At 37.0% G+C, this 18,557-nt stretch overlaps 2 protein-coding genes across 2 annotated transcripts; both read right to left on the bottom strand.

Moving 5' to 3' along the window:
- Nucleotides 1-206: 206 nt before the first annotated feature.
- LOC149040980 (adenosine receptor A2a-like) lies at nt 207-4,616 on the bottom strand. Its single transcript, XM_089214007.1, has one exon. The coding sequence runs from the start codon at nt 1,246-1,248 to the stop codon at nt 325-327; it is 924 nt and encodes a 307-aa protein (XP_089070133.1). The 5' UTR covers nt 1,249-4,616; the 3' UTR covers nt 207-324.
- Nucleotides 4,617-6,906: 2,290 nt separating this feature from the next.
- LOC113679130 (adenosine receptor A2a-like) lies at nt 6,907-13,918 on the bottom strand. Its single transcript, XM_089214008.1, has 2 exons — nt 12,944-13,918; nt 6,907-7,168 (listed from the first exon to the last, which is right to left on the bottom strand). Exons 1-2 carry the CDS (start codon nt 13,591-13,593, stop codon nt 6,907-6,909), a joined length of 912 nt encoding a protein of 303 aa, XP_089070134.1. The 5' UTR covers nt 13,594-13,918.
- Nucleotides 13,919-18,557: the final 4,639 nt, after the last annotated feature.

The raw sequence follows: 18,557 nt of genomic DNA, 5'->3' as shown, positions 1-18,557 counted from the left end.
AATAAAAATTAACAAACGCATTGATTTTACCCACAATTAATAAGAATCATGACTTTAATTCATGCACAAGAAAAGGATAAGTGGAAACACATGCACGCTATAGTAGAGGGTTTCTGTACAAGGCCTCTTAAAAATAGCAATGTATTGTTGCAAAATAGTTAGTTGATCTTTAGCTTATTTGATAACCACTACCGAGGTTATACCGAGGTGTCTGGCTTTAGCATGGAGTATAGTTTAATACCACACGAACATCAAATGAATCGTTGGCAAAGTTTAGATGTGTAGTATTAAAGGTTTTGACACTCTCTTCTAAATTGCCTTCCTTCACTGGTTGTTTATATGCGCGACCTGGGTTCGTATTCCAAAAATGACATTTCTCATTTCTTTTTGTCTCCAGCAGTAAATCAGTGGATTAACAAGCGAGTTAAACATGGTAAAAGTTTGCATCAATGACAGATCGATGGGGCAAGACGCATAAAGGCCTGTAGCTGTAACTATAAGACAGAAACAAAGTGGAAGGAGGCAAAAAAGAACAGCACAAATTACATATAAAGTTGTCTTAAGCGCTTTGTTTTCTTTGGTGAATTTTTCCACTTCTTCCTGGGGCAGTTGTTGAGTTTTTATCTTCTCTTGGTGACGACGTGTTTCACGATACATGATGAAATAAGCGACACAAAGGAAAATAATACATGAAGAAGTAACAGAGCCAGACATAAAACGTAGCGCTAGATCCAATTCCATCGCCTCAAAAATCCCCCAAATAGAAGAAATGATCCAAACTACTAACACAGCTATCTTCATGTTATTCTCAGTTATAATGTTTGGGTATTGCATCGTAAATCTAATGGCTACGAGTCTCTCAAAAGTAACCAACATCAGATGAAGGTATGAAGCTATAAGCAACATGATTACAGTTCCATAGTAGCAGTTTTCAAACGTTTTACTGTTACTGAGACCGAATAATAGGAATATCTTCCAAAGGACAAAGAATGGCTGGCCAAGGATACCAGTTAAGGCATCAGTTACCGCTAAACAGGCCAGCAAGATGTTGCTGTTGGTACGGAGTCGAGGCGTCGTTTTCACAGCCTTTATCACAAGTACGTTAAGCAGAACTGTGCAGGGACAAGTGATAGTGTTAATGATGATTATGATTATGGCACCAGCCACTGGAGGTACATCTGCTGTGTCGTCTTCTCTGCTAGTTTTGTTTGTAAAGTTTGTAAAACTAGTCAAGGAAACGTCTACCATGTCGATTTGGAGGCTATATGCGAGACAAGTATGTGTCTCAGAACAACTTTTTTAGGCAGGCGTTCTGTCTCTGACATGAAATCGGAGGCAGGTAAAGACAGAGAAAATCTTACGCCTTTAATAGAGAATGGTTTAAGCATCTCCTGGGAATAACTTTTCATTCGACATGTGTCCAGCAACAATATAGGAAAAAGCTGAATCAGAATCGCTAAACGCCGCCTAATCAAAAGGATTTTCCTGTAGCTCTGCCATTAATAAACCCTATTCCTAAAGTGATTGATGTCATTTTTTAATTAGATTTTCCACGTATTGCCAAAAATAGTTTCAGCGCTTGAGAGCTCGACCGAACGTGATGACAAGTACGTGAAGAAAAAAAAAATCACTTAATTTCTGAGGATTATTTTTCGCTATCGATCGATTGATAAGTGGTTCGTGTTTCATGAACTGATTAGTCTTCGTTCGTTAGATTAGATTTGCATTGAAAGAAAAACATATACCAATTCTTTAGTTTGACATCAATTTCGCGGCTTTTTCATGGCCATTGATATGTAAATCAATTTGAGTTTAAAGCTCACCGTTCCTCAAGAAAGATTCTTTAAAAATATCAAATGATTTGACACCGGTCCCATGATCTTCCGTGCCGTGGTTTTACAATTTGCCTTGGGCGTAAACCTCCCACTTTTCCTCGCAGTATTCCGTAATTCAAATCAATGAAACAAAGATAGGAGAGCAATAAGGTAAAAAAAAAATAAACACATGTTTAGCGCAGCCGCTCAGAAAATTATGAATAGTTTTTGAACGATTGCTAATGAGGCAAATGATGCAAACGAAATACGCATGAAGAAAATGTTGTTTCACCCGTTTACGAAGGCTGTAAGAGTTTCTTTAGTTATGGTTTGCGATTAATTGATAACACATCGTATTATCCAGGAAAGAGAATGCCTTAATCTTAAGTATGGAAATTAAATCGGTTACCTATGGGAAACATACCTCTGAAATCTATTTTACATTTCTCTTTTCCTTTGATAGAGTGATGCTTCGCTGTAAGGAAACAGGTTGAAGATAATGGGTAGTAATTGCAATAAACAGTCTAGCTTCCCGCGAGGACCGAAAACGAGGAAATAACTTTGAAGGTGATTCTTTAATATTTCACTGCACATCATGGACTGGAAATAAAAACTAAAAAGTAATCAGGCGAGTAAGCGCGCGAACATTATTGTTTTTCAATCAATGGACCGGGTGAAGAGGTACGATGGTCTTCAGCTCTTGAACGAGCACGGTGACCTATATTTTTTTATTACATAAATTTGGTGTACAAATTATCGCCTGTAAATTGGAGAAATTAAAACGGATCATCGAAGGGGAAAAAGATAGAGCTAAAAGCGTGCACGTGGCCCGTTACGTAAGCATGAAAATTAGGACCGTGAAAGCAACGACCTAAGGAACGTTTTAAGTCGATGTTCAGTAAAAGTGTGGTTTGCACAAAACATATCGAATTGTTCCGTACGTTCGAGACTTTTTACCCATCAAAATTTTTCTGGTGTTTCTGTAAAAAACCCGTGCTTCCAGCTGCCGCAAAATGCATCGTGAACCTATGAAATTACACGAGTGATTGGCTCACATCACTTGCAAACTCAATAAATCCATGCGGCATGTAAAAGTTATTTCCTCGTTTTAAAACGGTATTGAAGAAATCCTTTTGCTTAATCTTATTGCTATTCATTTAATTCAACCTTATTCCTAAAAGTAAAAACTTTCATAATTTTCATAATTTTCTGAGCGGTTGCGCTCAACATGTATTCTAATCAGTTTACTTTCTAATTCCTGCATCCTGGCTTAGTGTAATGAGTCAAATTGCGAGGCGTTGTGCTGTAGAAGTAAAATTCAAACTTTCGAATGATTTAACGGACCATGAAAAAGAAGTAATGCAAATACTTTCTTTGAGCCCATGGCGCCAAAGCACAATAGATGTCAAAGGATCATGAGTTGATATTTTCTCTTTTTAATACAAAATTTTATTTGACGGACGAAAACTAATGAGTTAAACGTGCACGAAACATTTATCTAGCCATGGAAAGCGAAATAATTTCCTGAAGTTAAAGCATGTTATGTGAAAAGGCAATCAAGACATTACTTGTTGTTGCCACAACTTCAATTGAATGGACTCTCTTGGGCTGAAACGATTCTGGACTTTTAAAAATTAATTTCACAGTATAAGTAAGATGGGATTAAAAATGGGTTTCAGTCACTTTTGGATTAAGATTTATTTATAGGCAGAGACTGACAGAAATTTATCTGATTAGGCGAACTTAAGCGTTTCCGATTCAGTTTTGTAGTGTATTGTTGTCGTGCATATGTGGACTCTGTAGTCATTCCCAGGAGATGAAAAATTAAACCTGACTTTCTCCGTATTATGTAATGGTAAACGTCTGGTAGAAACGGTTGTTTAGTTGCATTAAGTTTCCAATGATACATGGCAAATTTTTCCCTCGATAGTTTTTCAAAGGCTACAAATTTAACCAGTGAAGAAGGTGGCACAGCAGATGTCCTATTGGTGGTCAGTTATTTTATGACCATCGTCATCAACACCACCACTTGTCCCTTAATAGTTCTCCTTAAAGTACTGGTGATATAGCTTTGAAAACAAGATCACGACTCCAAATCCAACAGCAACATCTCACTGTTCTGTCTAACGGTGTCTGACACATTAACTGGTCTCTTTGGCCAGCCATCTTCGATTCTGTGGAGGATTTCCCCACTATTCGGTCTCAGTAACAGTGAAAAAGTTGAAAATTTCCATTTCCCGTATCTTACGGCACTGATGGTATTGGCGTCATGTGTTCATCTGATGCTGGTTACTTTCAAGAGACCCGTGCGCAGTGATTACATTTACTATTCAATACTCAAAAATTGTAACTTTTAGCCTCATGAAGAGAGCAACGTTAGTAGTTAAGTCTTATCTTTCATTGTTTGGATTTTTAGAATGATGAAAATTTACTCAGCTTTCCGATATACGTTAGATAACGGGCCTTGTCGTATTCATGTATCGTTTTCGTTGCTTTCTTTCATGCGATTTAATATTTGAAAATCATACATATGAACTGCGGGTTATGAAATTAATATGAAGGTGATCTTGGCAGTAAGTACATTACTTGAACAGCAATGAAAATAGGGCCTGAAATAAACTCAGGCCTGTACGCAATGACTTCAATGATACCGATACAGCGCTCTACAACTGAGCTAATAGGCCAACTGGGAGCTGGTCATTATGCTGGTTTCAAATAAACCTCTGAAACGATGAATAAATGACTGTAAATATATGAAAATCATTCATACGAACTGCGCATTAAGAAACGATCATGAAAGCGATCTTCGTAGTAAGAACACTACTTGAGCAGTAGTGAAAATTTAGGTGTCTGGAAAAAAATCAGGCCTGAACTGGATTTGAACCCATGACCTCTGTGATGCCAGTGCAGCGCTCTGCCAACTGAGCTAACAAGCTCGCTTTCATATTCATATATTTACTATAATAATAATAATAATAATAATAATAATAATATTATATACTGCCTTTCGATTAGAAAGGTTCCAAGCTAATGCTGTAGTAGCTGTCCAATAGGCTCAAACATTGTATGGCATTATTTGTGCTTCTTGACTTTCGAGCTAAAGAAAAGATGCAATTCCTAGACATTTATTCGCATTACTTGGCCTCAAAGCTTCAGGAAAAAATTAAACAACAAGAAATAACTTTGAGAAGACAAAAGGAGGTAGTTATTGTCTTGAAAAAAATTAACAGCAACTAAACATTTCCTTTCATGCGATTCAAACATAAAGTTGCATTCACTGTGTTGAAAACAGTCAACATCATTATCATCATTTTTATTTGCCTTTTTAAAGAATTATGTTCAATGGATTTAGATCAGTTATAAGGCGAAGAGACCTCAAGAAACCGCCCCTTATGGGAAGGCCACCCCACTAACAACAATGCGTTGAAACAATACCGCAAATGTAGGCTTTGCCAATCAGTGATTATCTACGAAAACCATATTGCACATGATTTTTGATTTAACGAGCAAGTGAGTGGTACAGCATATATTAGATTTGCATTGGAAGCAACATGACATATGATCCTTACGGCTCCGGTGTGCAATTCCATGGAAAGGCAATGTGAAAACTGACGTGTTTAGGGCCGGACATGAAAGCCGTTCAGCCCTGCACTCATACGGCTTTGTTTCATAAACTTAAAGAAAAACTAAAAGAGTAAAAAATTCGCGTTTTTTCGCTGAATTGTGAGTTTCTTGTCCGGACTCAAAAAAACCAAGGAAACGTTTTTACTGTTGAATCTTTTCATTGGTTGTCGTGCATGCGCCCGTCTATTTCTTCCTGTCTTGGGGGTGGTCATTTGACAAAATTCTTATTAACTGAGTTTCGTCAGGCCGGATGGGAAAGTACTTGGCTGTCAGTCACGAAGCAAGGATCTCGCTGCGCTCGGTCCGCAGGTCATAACCTCGAGCCAAATATTATCCCGTCCAGCCCTCCCACTCAGTTAATGATTACATATTATTTCATATCAATTTTTTTTTGATATTATTAACAATAGTCCTAGGGTTTACAGACAAATATGTGCATCGCAAATTTTCTATTACCATCTATAGATAAATCACTGTGAGTTTAAAGCTCACCGTTTTCGGTTCGTTTTAGGACTACCATTAGAAATATCAATTAATTTGATATCGGTCTCAGTTTCAGTGTTTTGTTGAAAGCGAAAGCACAGAAAATCAATGCATTGTTATTTTTTGAAAATTGATGCTTGTGATGCAAGCAAAATTTACATTAAGAAAACTTTGTTTTCCCGTTTTAAGAAGTTTGTTGGAATTTTTTTACGATTGATAACACTTTGGAATATCTAGTTAAGGGGTATCTTCATTTTTCATGGTGGAAATTTGGTGTTTGTTTTACTATATGATGAGGACAATTTTTGTTTGAGAGTACTTTCATTGAAGCTCGCAAATTAACAATAACTCGTTAACTCATGCTAAGTTAACGGAACTATACATCAATTAGACTAAAATCACTTATTTTATCTATTTTCTCATTAATCATGGCGATATAACGATTTATAGTAATTTGAGTGCGGTGAAAAGGTGATATTCCTTCAAACGACTCTTTTGAGTTTTTCTCCATATTTTAGCTTTCTCAAGTCCAACAAAATTTATTTCCAACAAAATCAATAACCTCATGAATTAAGAATTACCGTAATTCATGTGCACGAAAAAGGTAAGTGGAAACACACAAACGCTAAAGTGAAGTTTTTCTAAAACAACCACTGGAAAAATGTGAGACCCAAGGTTTATTTTTCAATACTAGGCTTACGCTTACCTTTAGCGAAACACAAACAAAAAAGTTAGAAAATAACCCCTAGTTAATATTTAGAAACATTGAACAGAAAGAAAGCGTTTCCTTTAATTTGACAAACAAATATAGCATCAAAAATAATTATTTCAAATAACGTTTTAATTTTCCATGCGGCTGACAATCATCTATCGTGATCAAAAGCTTAATTGGCATTTATTATTATGGAGTTGCTGGAAAAGACGTAAGAAAAATTTTTACACGCGTAGTTATGAAGTTGTAATCCTTTCTTTACATTCCCATCCTTTACTGGATATCTACATTCACGATCTGGTTTCTTAGTCCAAAAATGACTTTTCTCATTTCTTTTTGTCTCCAGCAGTAAATTAGAGGATTAACAAGCGAGTTTAACAAGGTACATGTTAATATCCATCGTACTTTGATGGGGCAAATCCCATAGACGCCTGTAACTGTTACGATAAAACAAAAACAAATTGGCAGAAGGCAAACAATAGCAGCACCAACTATAAACACAGTTGTCTTAAGCGCCTTGTTCTCTTTGACAAACCTTTCTGCTACATCTTGGGGAAGTTGTTGAGTTTTCATCCTTTGTTGGTGCCGACGTGTCTCTCTATAGATGGTGAAGTAAGTGAAAAAGAGAAAAAGAATATTTGAAATAGTGATAAGGCTTGTTAAATAAAGGGATACTATGAAGATAGTCATTTTTACAATCCCTTTGATTAAAGAAAGAATACAAACACTTAAGTTTATCGGAGAGGCTTTCTCTCATCAGATTTTGCTTTCGCCGGTGACCACAGCGGACGATAAAAGCCAAAGTAGCGATATAAAGATCGATTGTTATCCATATGATTAATGCATTACACATAGGTAAACTCTCAGTTCAATATACCAGCCTAAATTAACCCAAAACCTGAAAAAAAAATTGCCAGTATTCGTGCGACCTTCTGAATCTTTTCCTATTCTTAGACCATTCTCGTTTATTCGTCCCATTTAACATTTTCTCTAGTTGCACCAAGCAAAAATTCTGTATCACTCAATAACATAAACAATATTATTGATTATGTAAATATAAACTATTGTTATTCATGCGCGAGAAAAAGTCAAGTTTGCACACATGGGGCGGATCGATCATAGCACTGAAGGATACGGTAGACTTTCGAGGGCCAGTTTTTTTAAAATTTTTTTTCCATGTCGGACTAAACATTATCATTTTAACTATAATTTCCAAGAAAACTTTTGGTAAAATATTAAAACGCGCACGAGTTATTTACAAAAACGTATTTTGGAAGAGAATTCTTTACCCGGCAAAGTGTGAATAGCCATTTATAACATGTCAATATTTATGACTACCGATGGGTTTCCTTTTGCGGCAAAACATCCTGATCCATAAATTCCAATCGTCTTAACGTCTCCTTATTTCGGCTGCAAGTGAAGATCTTTGCTATCTGCGTTTAAAACTAGAATTTGAATAGAGAAACATAAAAAGGAGAAGAGTTCATAGGTGAAACTAAACAAGAAGTCTGGCTGTCAACACAAGATCTAAAGATATTCGACGCAGAAAGGCGTAAGAATCTCACCGAAACGGATACAGGCTCGTGGTTTGGGCAATCTTCGCTCCTCGCACTCGATCAGCAACTATTAAGTTTTGCAGCGGCGTGCCTAAGCCGCTTTCAGTTAAAAATGAAAAGAGTTGAAATCAAAATTACCGTTTAGCAGGACTAAAGGCCTGTCACTGGTAACTGTTTCAAAGCTACCCGTAAAGTGTTTTTTCTGAGTCTTCCGAGACTCTGCAGGACGCCTCTGTAGGCTACTGGCGGTCGAACTGCAAAGTAACCAATGCGAATATCGAAAAATCCCCACACGGCTTTGAAGACCAACCCCTTCGGATTGAGATCGTTCAGAAGTTTTATTTGTGCGGTTAGATTTGATGTGCGATTAATTCACTCAAACAAACATCGTCCATTTCAAATTGTCGCGCGCCCCATTCGGTTTACGATTAGATCAAGCGAAAACGAAATAATTTCTTTTCGAATAGCACACTTCATATATTATAGTTTATCGTGGTTATGCTTCAAACAGCGTATTAAGATATTTTTTCAGATTCAAAGAAAACCCGCTAAGGTCCAACAGTCGTATCCTGAACACATCGCTTGGGTTCAATACCTACATGCTGAAGCTAAAGCGGAAAACACTTGCAAAGGAAACGTGTTAAGTAAAACTGGAGGTAGATTCCCGTAAGTTAATTTGGCCTTCACCTGTTAAAAGCGATGACCTTCGCGGTATATTCAAGGTACAATAGCAAGAGAAAAAATCGAATAAGTTATCCCAGGGATGTTTGTCATTGATGTCGGTTGGTACTTTGCTCACTATGCTGATAATGCTCACTTTCCTAAATATTGGAGATGGCCGTTCGCAGTCGATATTCACCCAATGCAATTGTTACCATTGCTTCATGGTTTATGGTGTAATGTTTCACTTTGCTTTGGCAACAATTGTGATTGACCGAATAATCATCTGGGGGAAGCTAAAATACTCAATTGGCCACAGGAGCGCAGAAGTCCGTCAATAATTTCCGGATAGTATAAATCTGCGGCAACTGAACTTCTAACAAACCAAGGGAAACTAAATTTGACTTGCCTTCACTCGTCTTAAATATTTCACAATTCTCTCAAATGTAGGTCAGCTTACTCAGGTTAAAATGAAAGCAACACGAAAAATACAGTACAACACAATGCAAGTTCATTGTGTCATACGCTCAGCTATTTAGTTTGACATTGGGTGTACATATCAACTGTCTCAGTTGTAATAAGGACTATTCTTGAAAGTTCGGTAACGTAAAGAAGAGTAAATTAGTTAAATTAAATTAGATTTTCGGCCACGTCAAGAATAAAGCTAGATTCAGAGTCTAGTTATTGGCAATTTTACCAACCAGCGAGAACGATTACTAAATGTTTTAGCTTAAGATCGTAAAGTTGGTGCGATCACCTGATTCAGGAATCTCAGTTTTCGCCATCCATCGCTTGATAAAAAATCCGTGTTTTTAAAGCTGATAAGTTTTCGTTTGTTAGATTAGATTTTCATTGAAAGAAACATGGCATGCTTCAATTTATCATACGTGACCCTCCAAGGGATTTCAGGGAATAAGGTGAACGCGCGCACACGGCACGCTGCAGGCTAAAACAAAAGAACTACCAGCTTTTAACACGCTAGCTGCGTGTTAGTTATTTCCCTTATTTACTTCGCAGCCATTGTCTTGCTTCGCTCGGTAGAAACAAAGGAACGTGTTAAGATCTTGCTAGCAACTTTGCACGATATCATACGGTGACCTTGCCAATTTTATGACACGTCTCTTAAAGTTAAAGTTGCTTTCGATTTGTACATTGAAGTACGTCCTACTCTGAAAGACTTTTTAGCTCACCGATACGCCCAGCCGATACGATACTCAATATCCGGTGCAACTTACCGAGCCAACGAGCCAACTTCGGTGGCTAAATCGCTAAAAATAAAGGAATATCTCGACTTGTTGTCCATCATTTAAAACTATGTTTGAGTTTTTTTCTTCATTTTCGAATTTCGCATTTTCTTATAACAGCTTCCAAAACACGGGCCAAACGAGCAAAGCCCTCTGCATATGAAATCGTGCATGAACTTTTGAAGGTAGCAAGCGAAACCTTTTAAAAATAATAAGAGCGAACCTGTATGATGCATAGCAAATTACTACTTCGTTGAGGGTTAAGTGTGTTCTCGCCGTGTTTGTCTGTTATGCTAGTCTCCGTGGCATTATTAAATCTATATTGTTAAGTTTGTTAGCCCGTGTAATACATTGGTAGCGTTTGCGCTCTCTAAATCGGCGGTGCGGGGTTCGATTCCTGCTCACCACGGGAACGTCATCTTTTTTTTTTTTTTTTCAGATCTGACGGAGTTTACAAAATAATTATATATCTAATATCCTTTTTTTTATTAACTGACAGACTATTTGCCAAGTTTTAAGTGTAATAAATGCCTTTGACTGTCGTCAATTAACCTGTTTGTAAATGCATTATTTTGGGCAGCTAAATGATTTTCTAGTCTGCGTTTTATACCATCTTTATTTTCTTCATAATTAGCAATATTTATATGCTAAGATTTGCCAAAATCAAACCAAGTTAGTACGCGGTTTTTTTGAACAATGGCTAAGCTCTTTTCAAATAACCGACCCATTTAATAGAATAATAATTTAAAAGAAATGATATACTAATTGTGCCATCTCAATATTTTCAAAACATGCCGATTTGTATAGAGTGACGAACAGCGACCGCGTCGATCAGGAGACATGGAGCCGGAAATCTGTTGCTGAAGGATTCACAAAGATTCGGTGCTGGGCTTATTAACTGCGCGAAGCGATAATATAAGCGATTTATATTTTACAAGGTTAAATTAAGTTTTAAAAAAGAAATTAATGTTTTCAAACTGAGCTTCTCTGGACCTTGTGAAACACGTCGTGCTCACAGAATTCCTTGTGAGAATCCTGGGGAGGCCTTTACGGCCCTGGTGCGCAATCCCAAAAACAAACCAAAATGAAAGCAGACGGGTGAAAGGCCGGACGGCTTTGGGTCAGCCCGTCTTGAAAAAGCCGTCAGCCGTGCACTCGCATGGCTTTGCTGAAAAAGACTTAAAGGAAAAATAAAAGAGTAAAAAAATTCGCGTTTTTCACTGAATGGTGAGTTTCTTGTTCTGACTCGAAAAAATAAACGAAACGTTTTTACATTAGATTCGTTTTTTTAGTGATTGTCCTGAGTGCACATGTGTTCGAAGTGGTCATTTAATAAAATTCTCATCGACTGAATTTGGTCGGGCCGAATGGGAAAATATTTGGCTCTTGGTCACGAATTCGAAGTACGGTTTTCACTACTCTCCGTACGCAGGTCATAACCTCGAGCCAAATATTTCCAGCCCTGCCACTCAGTCAATAAATACATATTATTTTACATCTATTTTTGTTTGACGCCCGGGGCTTAAAGACAAGAATTTGCATCCCAATTTTTTTTACTACTATCTATGTATAAATCACTGTAAGTTTAAAGCTCACCGTTTTAGGTTCGTTTTTGAACTACCACCGAAAATACCATATAGTTTGTTGTCGGTCTCAGTTTTAGTGTTTTGTTGAAAGCGAAGACACAGAAAATCGATGCATTGTTAATTTTTGAAAATGATGGAAACAAATTTTGAATCGAGAAATTGTTGTTAACCCCGTTTACGAAGCTTGTTGGAGTTTTGTCTTACGATTGATAACACTTGGAATATCTAAATAAGAGGTGGTTTCATTTTTCATACTAGAAATTCGGTTTTTATTTCACAATTAAATGAAAACAATTACTGTCAGAGCGTACTTTCATAAAAGCTCACAAAATTTACCATAAAATCGTTAACTCACGCTAATTTAATATAACGGAACCGTGTATCAATAAGACTACTATCACCTACTTATTATTTAATATTCACTCACTTACAAATCTAATTTAGTGAACTTTCTCCTTATTCATGGTGAATTCATTATTTTACTTTGAATGCGGTGAAAAGGTCATTTTCTCACACAACTCTTTTGGGTTTTTTGCCCTATTTACGCTTTTTTAAGTCCAACTAAACTTATTTCCAACAAAATCAACAAACTTATCATGAACTACATAATTAAGAATTACTGTAATTCATGCACGAGAGAAAGGCAAATGGAAACACATGCACTCTGATGTGGAGTTTTTCTGAAAAAGCCACTGGAAACATGTTAGACCCAGGGTATTTCTTATTACTTGGCCTCACGTTTAGAAAATAATTAGAAAATTACCCGAAGTTCTTATCTAGAGCCATAAAACAGAAAGAAAGCGTTTCAGTTTAATGTGACAAAAATCGAAAGGTTGCATTAAAAATTATTATCAGAAGAAATTTTAGGCCACCGTAAATACATAACTGACATGAAAAGCAATGACTAAGGATTCTTGTTTATTCAGTAGCTGGAAAAGATGTAGGAACAATTTTAAATGTGTAGTTATCTAGTTGTTACCCTTTCTTTTAAATTTTCCTCCTTCACTGGATATCTACAGGCACGATCCGGGTTCTTAGTCCAAAGATGACTTCTCTCATTTCTTTTTGTCTACAGCAGTAAATCAGTGGATTAAGAAGCGAGTTTAATATGGAATATGTTAACCTCCATCGTGTGTCGATGGGGCAAATCTCATATAGGCCTGTAGCTGTTACGATAAGACAAAAACAAACTGGCAGAAGGCAAACAACTGCAGCAACAACTATAACCACAGTTGTCCTAAGAGCCTTGTTCTCTTTGACAAACCTTTCTACCACATCATGGGGAAGTTGCTGAGCTTTTATCATTTTTTGGTGCCGAAGTGTCTCTCGATAGATGATGAAATAAGTGAAAGTAAGAAAAAGAGTACATGAAATAGTGATAAGGCCAGTAAAAAAACGGGCTACTGTGAGGAAAGTTATTCTTAAAATCCCATTGATGAAAGCAAAGATCCAAACTGATAGCACTGCTATCTTCATGTTATTATAAGTGACAATGCTTGAGTATTGCATCGTAAATTTGATGGCTATGAGTCTCTCGGACGTAACCAACATCAGATGAAAGAATGAAGCTGTTAATATTACAGTTAGAGATTTGAAACAGAAATGTTCAACCGTGTCACTGTTACTGAGACCGAATAATAGGAATATTCTCCACAGGATAAACAATGGCTGGCAAAGGAGACCAGTTAAGGCGTCAGTCACCGCTAAACAGGCCAGCAAGATGTTGCTGTTGGTTTGGAGCCGAGGCGTTGTTTTCACAGCTTTTATCACCAGCAGATTCAGCAGAACTGTGACGGGAAAAGTGATGGTGTTGATGATGATTATGACTGTGGAGCCAGCAGCTCGTAGGACATCTGCTTCTCTATCGGTGATGTTCGAAGCGTTCGTAAAACTAGCCAAGGAGAAATTTGCCATGTCAAATTGGAAGCTCAATCAAAATGAACTAGGTCTCTTGAAACAACTGTTTCTTCCAGACGTTTATCCTCCCATGAAATCGGAGAAAGATAAATTCAGGGCGAGATCTGAACCCTTATTTAGCTGTTGATTTATAAGTATCTCGTGGGAATGACTTCCCAGTCCACATGTGCACAACAATAAAACAGAACAAAGCGGAATATGAAACACTAAACTCCGCCTTATCAGATGGATTCTCCTCAAGATCCGCCAAAAGATAAATCTTAATCTAAAATTAATCAAGTTCAGTTTTTAATTTGACTTTCCAGATATTGTCAAATATTTCTTTTTTAACAAGTTCAAAATCGTTTCGGTCCCTGGAACCTTGATCAAAGTTATCGCAATAACTATAAAAAAAGCTTGATTGGCCGGCTCTTCTTCCAACTGAGACAGGTGCATCTTTCCAATTGAAACTCAGCAAATATCTTCTTAACATTCTGGTGATGACCATCATAATGCTTGTCTGAAATGAAAGTATTATTGTATGGTTGGGATTGGCTTCTAGTGGTTATGTCATACACTCCACAAGTTTCCTAAAGTACTTCCACGCCAATTGTGCCCTCGAAAACAAGTTATTGGTGTATTGCTGCATAACATCGTGGGGCTGTGCACTCTCATGCCCATGGTAAAAGTGAGTCTCGTCATACGGTCTGGATTGACCTGTGATAATGATACCATGGATACTGTTGTGAGAAGCAGACCTCTCTTCGAAATAGGGAAAACAACTATAATCTCATTTCACGAATAACCTAAGTCTGACGCTCGAAAAGGAAACTCTGTTTCCATCACTTTCATAAGAGCGGCTTAAGCCAAATAAAAATGTTAACTCAGTCTGTTCAATAATGATGTTGCCCAGACATGAAAGCTGAGCTGAATCACAATTCATGAGTACAAGCACTTAAGTTGATCGGAGAGGCTTTCTCTCCTCAGCTAAAGCTTTCTCCGGTGGCCAAAGTAGCGGCAAAAGGATCACTTGTTATCCAAAACAATTATGCATCACACTTCAGTAAATCCTCAGCTCGCTATATCAGCCTACATTAGCCCCAACGAGTGAAGGAAATTGCCAGTACTCGTGCGAACTATCTTAATCTCTTCCTATTCGTAGACCTTTCTCGATTATTTCCATTTAACATTTTCTCTAGTTGCACCAAGCAAACATTCTGAAACTCTCAATAATATAAACCAAATTATTGATTATGTAAATATAAACTATTGTAATTTATGCGCGAGAATAATTCAAGTGTGCACACATGCACACGAAAGTAGGGTTGATCAGTCAAAGCACTTAACTCATCGCAGGATTCAGTTTAAAAAAGCCAGCGTTAAGAGATTCTGAGTATTATTAGCCCTTTTATTGATGACCTTAGTGATAAGCAGATCTGGTCAAATAGTGACATACAATGTATCCATTAAGCTTCACCCAATTAATCTCGCTTAATATCAATAGCTTGCTTTGCTGGCTTAAAGTTGCCTAATTGTGAGAGTCGGAGCAAACCTTCTCCATGTTCACCGATTCAAACTCATGTTGGTTTATTTTTCCTATTAAAACTTTTTTACTAGTCTAACCAAACTTGTATTTTGTTGCTTCAAAGGGGACTACCACTGATAGCACAATTGGGAAATACTGTAATTTATTTTCGTGGAAAACTCAAGTGGAAAATCATGCAAACCGAAGCGAAGAACGTTGGTAACGCATTGTTTCGAAAGGAAATCATCTAAAATCCCTGAAATTATATCTCATTTCATCCTTTCGAAAACAGCCAGATTTATGTGAATCACATAGATACCACACAAGTGAACATTACTTTTCGCGTGTTGATTTTCTAGATCAGATTTGAGTAGCAAGTACTATTCCGCTCCGAGAAGGCGATGAGACAAAATCGCGAGGTTGAGTTTCGTTTCGAACCATTTTTGGTCTATCGAAAGAAACAAACACATTGTTTGGTTCATGTGTGGTACATACTAAAGCAATTATACGCCTCAGTGTCGTTGAATAAGTGTTAACTATTTCCCCATTCACTGATGAAACTTCTTACGAGGCTGACGTGCAGCTAGTTGTAAATTCGTAAAGCTCGCCTCTGAGCTCCCAAATCCGATTTTTCTGTTTTTTGTTTTTTTGTTTTTGTTTTTCGATCGGCCTTACAAAATGCTATCTATGTTCAAGAAAAGTATTAGCTTAACCAGTTGAAATGAAATTAAACATATGTGTGTGGAAAATGAACAATTAGTTGGAAGTTAATCGGTCTACGCAAGTAAGGCATCAAGCGCAGTGTATCTATTCCAAACAATTCTTTACAATAACAGTGGTACTGATCATGACAAATTAACGAATAATTTGATTTAATTGCAAAATAGAAACTGAACATTTACATGTACATTTCTACGATTAAGGAGAAATAACAGATAAGACTGAAAAAATCGGCCCGCATTGTTCACCCAGAATTGAAGAAACAAAAATTAAATGTGTAAACATCTTGCCAATGACAATTTCTTGAATGCATTCGATCGAGCTTTATGGAAATAGAAGATTGGATGTAATCAATTTGAATTTCTTTACCCAAAGTATGTTTTCCTACAATAATTATCATCAATAACCCTAGTGTAATGAGTTGATGGCAAAAGCGTAAAATATATAATAATTGCAAATCTGAAAACAGAAACTCATCCCAGTTAAAGTGAAGTGACCGTGAAAAGTATCAGAAAATTACTAAAATGATTATCACTGATTTAAGCATAATATTTTGTCATCATAATAGTGCCTCGTTAAGGACGTTTTTACGATTAATTTTCTCCACCCCTTTTCCCTCTTCCACTAGATGTTTGGATCTACGAACTGGGTTCTTATTCTATGTATGACCTTGCTCACTTATTTTTGTATCCAGAAGTAAATCATTTGATTAACAAGCGAGTTTGATATGGCTCATGTTCGCATGAATAGTTCGTTGACGGGGAAATATCATAAATGCCTGTAATTTAAACGAAGACACAGAACTTAACTGGAAGAAGGCAAAAAGAGCAACCCAACCACAAACACAATTTTCTTAAGTGCCTTGCTCTCTTTGGTAAGTCTTCCTTCGCCTTCTTGGAGCAGTTTAGAGTGCATGTGCTACCGCTTGGCTTTTCCTTGCGCATGAATTAGACTCGAAATTCTTAATTGTATTAATCATGTGCATGAAGCTGTTGATTGTGTTGGAATCATAAAATATAAAAGTTTGGTTAGACGAGGAAAAGATTAAATAGGGAAAAGAAAACCCAAAGAGCTGTGTGAGGGAAAATCACTTTCTCACTGTAGTAAATCTACTATACATCCTGAATTCACCATGAGTAATGAAAATGTACACTAGTTCAACAAAATTAGTGGGATTAAGTGGATTGTTTTGGTAAACAATTTAATCCTCAGTCATAGTATCAAAAGCCGGTCTTGTTTTCCTTGTATCGTTTGCTCTTTAGTATAATATTGCATGATCGCTTTCGAACTTCGGTGAAATTACTGACACCCAGTTTATTTCTGAATCTGGTTTTATCTCTGACATAGCCGAAAATTATGAGATTATAAACTCGCTAAAAATATCTTTCTTTCTGATGAAGTAAGCGAAAGCAAGAAACAAAAAACATGAAATGGGGAGAAGGCGAGACCAGTTAATGCGTCAGTCACCGCTAAACAGGCCGACAAAGTGTTGTTGTTCATAGTTGACTTGTTGTATTCACAGTTTTTATCACAAATACGTTACACGGCACAAAAATCCTCGTTCACCGTTAATTTTCCGAAATAGTGAAAGACTGAAAAATTCAACATTATATTAACATTTTCTGATATCTGAAAGCGGATGGCAGATTCGTTGTTCACCCTCAGTAAAACTCAAGTGATTGACAAAGATTCTTTTGGTAGAATTTCCAGATATCGCCAAACGTATTTTTACAAGCCCGAAATGGTTTCAGTCCACGAGGGCTGGATTCAAAAGAATATCAACTATTGACATTTTGTTGCTTGATTAGAATTCTACAGAACTAGAAATAAAGCTGGATTCCCTGCTCACATTGATGTATGTTCTCAATTCAAGATTTTTTTCTTTGTCCATCACTCGATAAATGTTTCGTGTTTTTTAGGCTGATTATATTAGTTTTGGCACGTTAGATGAGATTTGCATTTAATTAAAAACGTGCATACCAATTCATTTGAAATCTAGTTTGGTTCGGTGCCATGGGCTTTAAGACAAGTATTTTTACCACGGTTTCTTCATTGCCATCATTGCGTGAATCACGGTCAGTTTACTGGTCGCTTTTTTACACTCATGAACGATAACACTGGCCACCAAAAGTATTCTTTACTATTGTCCAAGAAGAAGAGGTCAGGTTTATCAAAGAGAACAAAGCTCCTCAAATAACTGTGTTTGTGTGTATGCAGCCAAATAGATACTTGGCGCGACAAAACATTTCCATACCTATTGTTGGGACTTTGAAGCCCGTTTCTTCTGCACAATTTCTCCTTGTTCGCGAGGTCTGCAAAGGTTATTTTGTTCAAGTATGGAACAAAAAGAAGGAAAAACCACATTGATGATTATAGCGTACGGTCCGACAGAATATTTCCATATCAATCGTTGGGACAGTTTTCATTTTTATTTAAAGACTTTGAAGCCCTTTCTTCCCAATTGAGTATCCTCATGCATATTTCCTCTTCAGTTGTAAGGACTGCACGGGTGTATTTTGATCAAGGATAGGGTGAGAAAAAGAAAAAACCAGCCAGTCCTAAGATAGACGCCACTTTGAAAAATGTTGATAACTCCATGTATTTAGGCAAAAGTTCGGCCTTTTTATCACAGCTTCCTTGTCCCTCTGGTTAGGCGGCTTTTGGTGATTCCGATTCGGTTTTTTCATATATTGTAGATGGGCTGACAAGTGAAATGATGAGTCATTCTCAGGAAATG

This window comes from Pocillopora damicornis, chromosome 8 (genome assembly GCF_964200805.1).
Source record: "Pocillopora damicornis chromosome 8, jaPocDami1.2, whole genome shotgun sequence".
Classification (NCBI taxonomy): domain Eukaryota; kingdom Metazoa; phylum Cnidaria; class Anthozoa; order Scleractinia; family Pocilloporidae; genus Pocillopora; species Pocillopora damicornis.
This window is presented reverse-complemented; position numbering and strand designations above follow the sequence as displayed.

Bases quoted from the DNA above. Each gene is read 5' to 3' on its own strand.
- LOC113679130 (XM_089214008.1), bottom strand. From the start codon at position 13,593: ATGGCAAATTTCTCCTTGGCTAGTTTTACGAACGCTTCGAACATCACC. The intron at 7,169-12,943 runs GTTTGTCAAAGA...TGTAGCAGAAAG, and splicing joins CCCCATGATGTGGTAGAAAG to GTTTGTCAAAGAGAACAAGG.
- LOC149040980 (XM_089214007.1), bottom strand. From the start codon at position 1,248: ATGGTAGACGTTTCCTTGACTAGTTTTACAAACTTTACAAACAAAACT.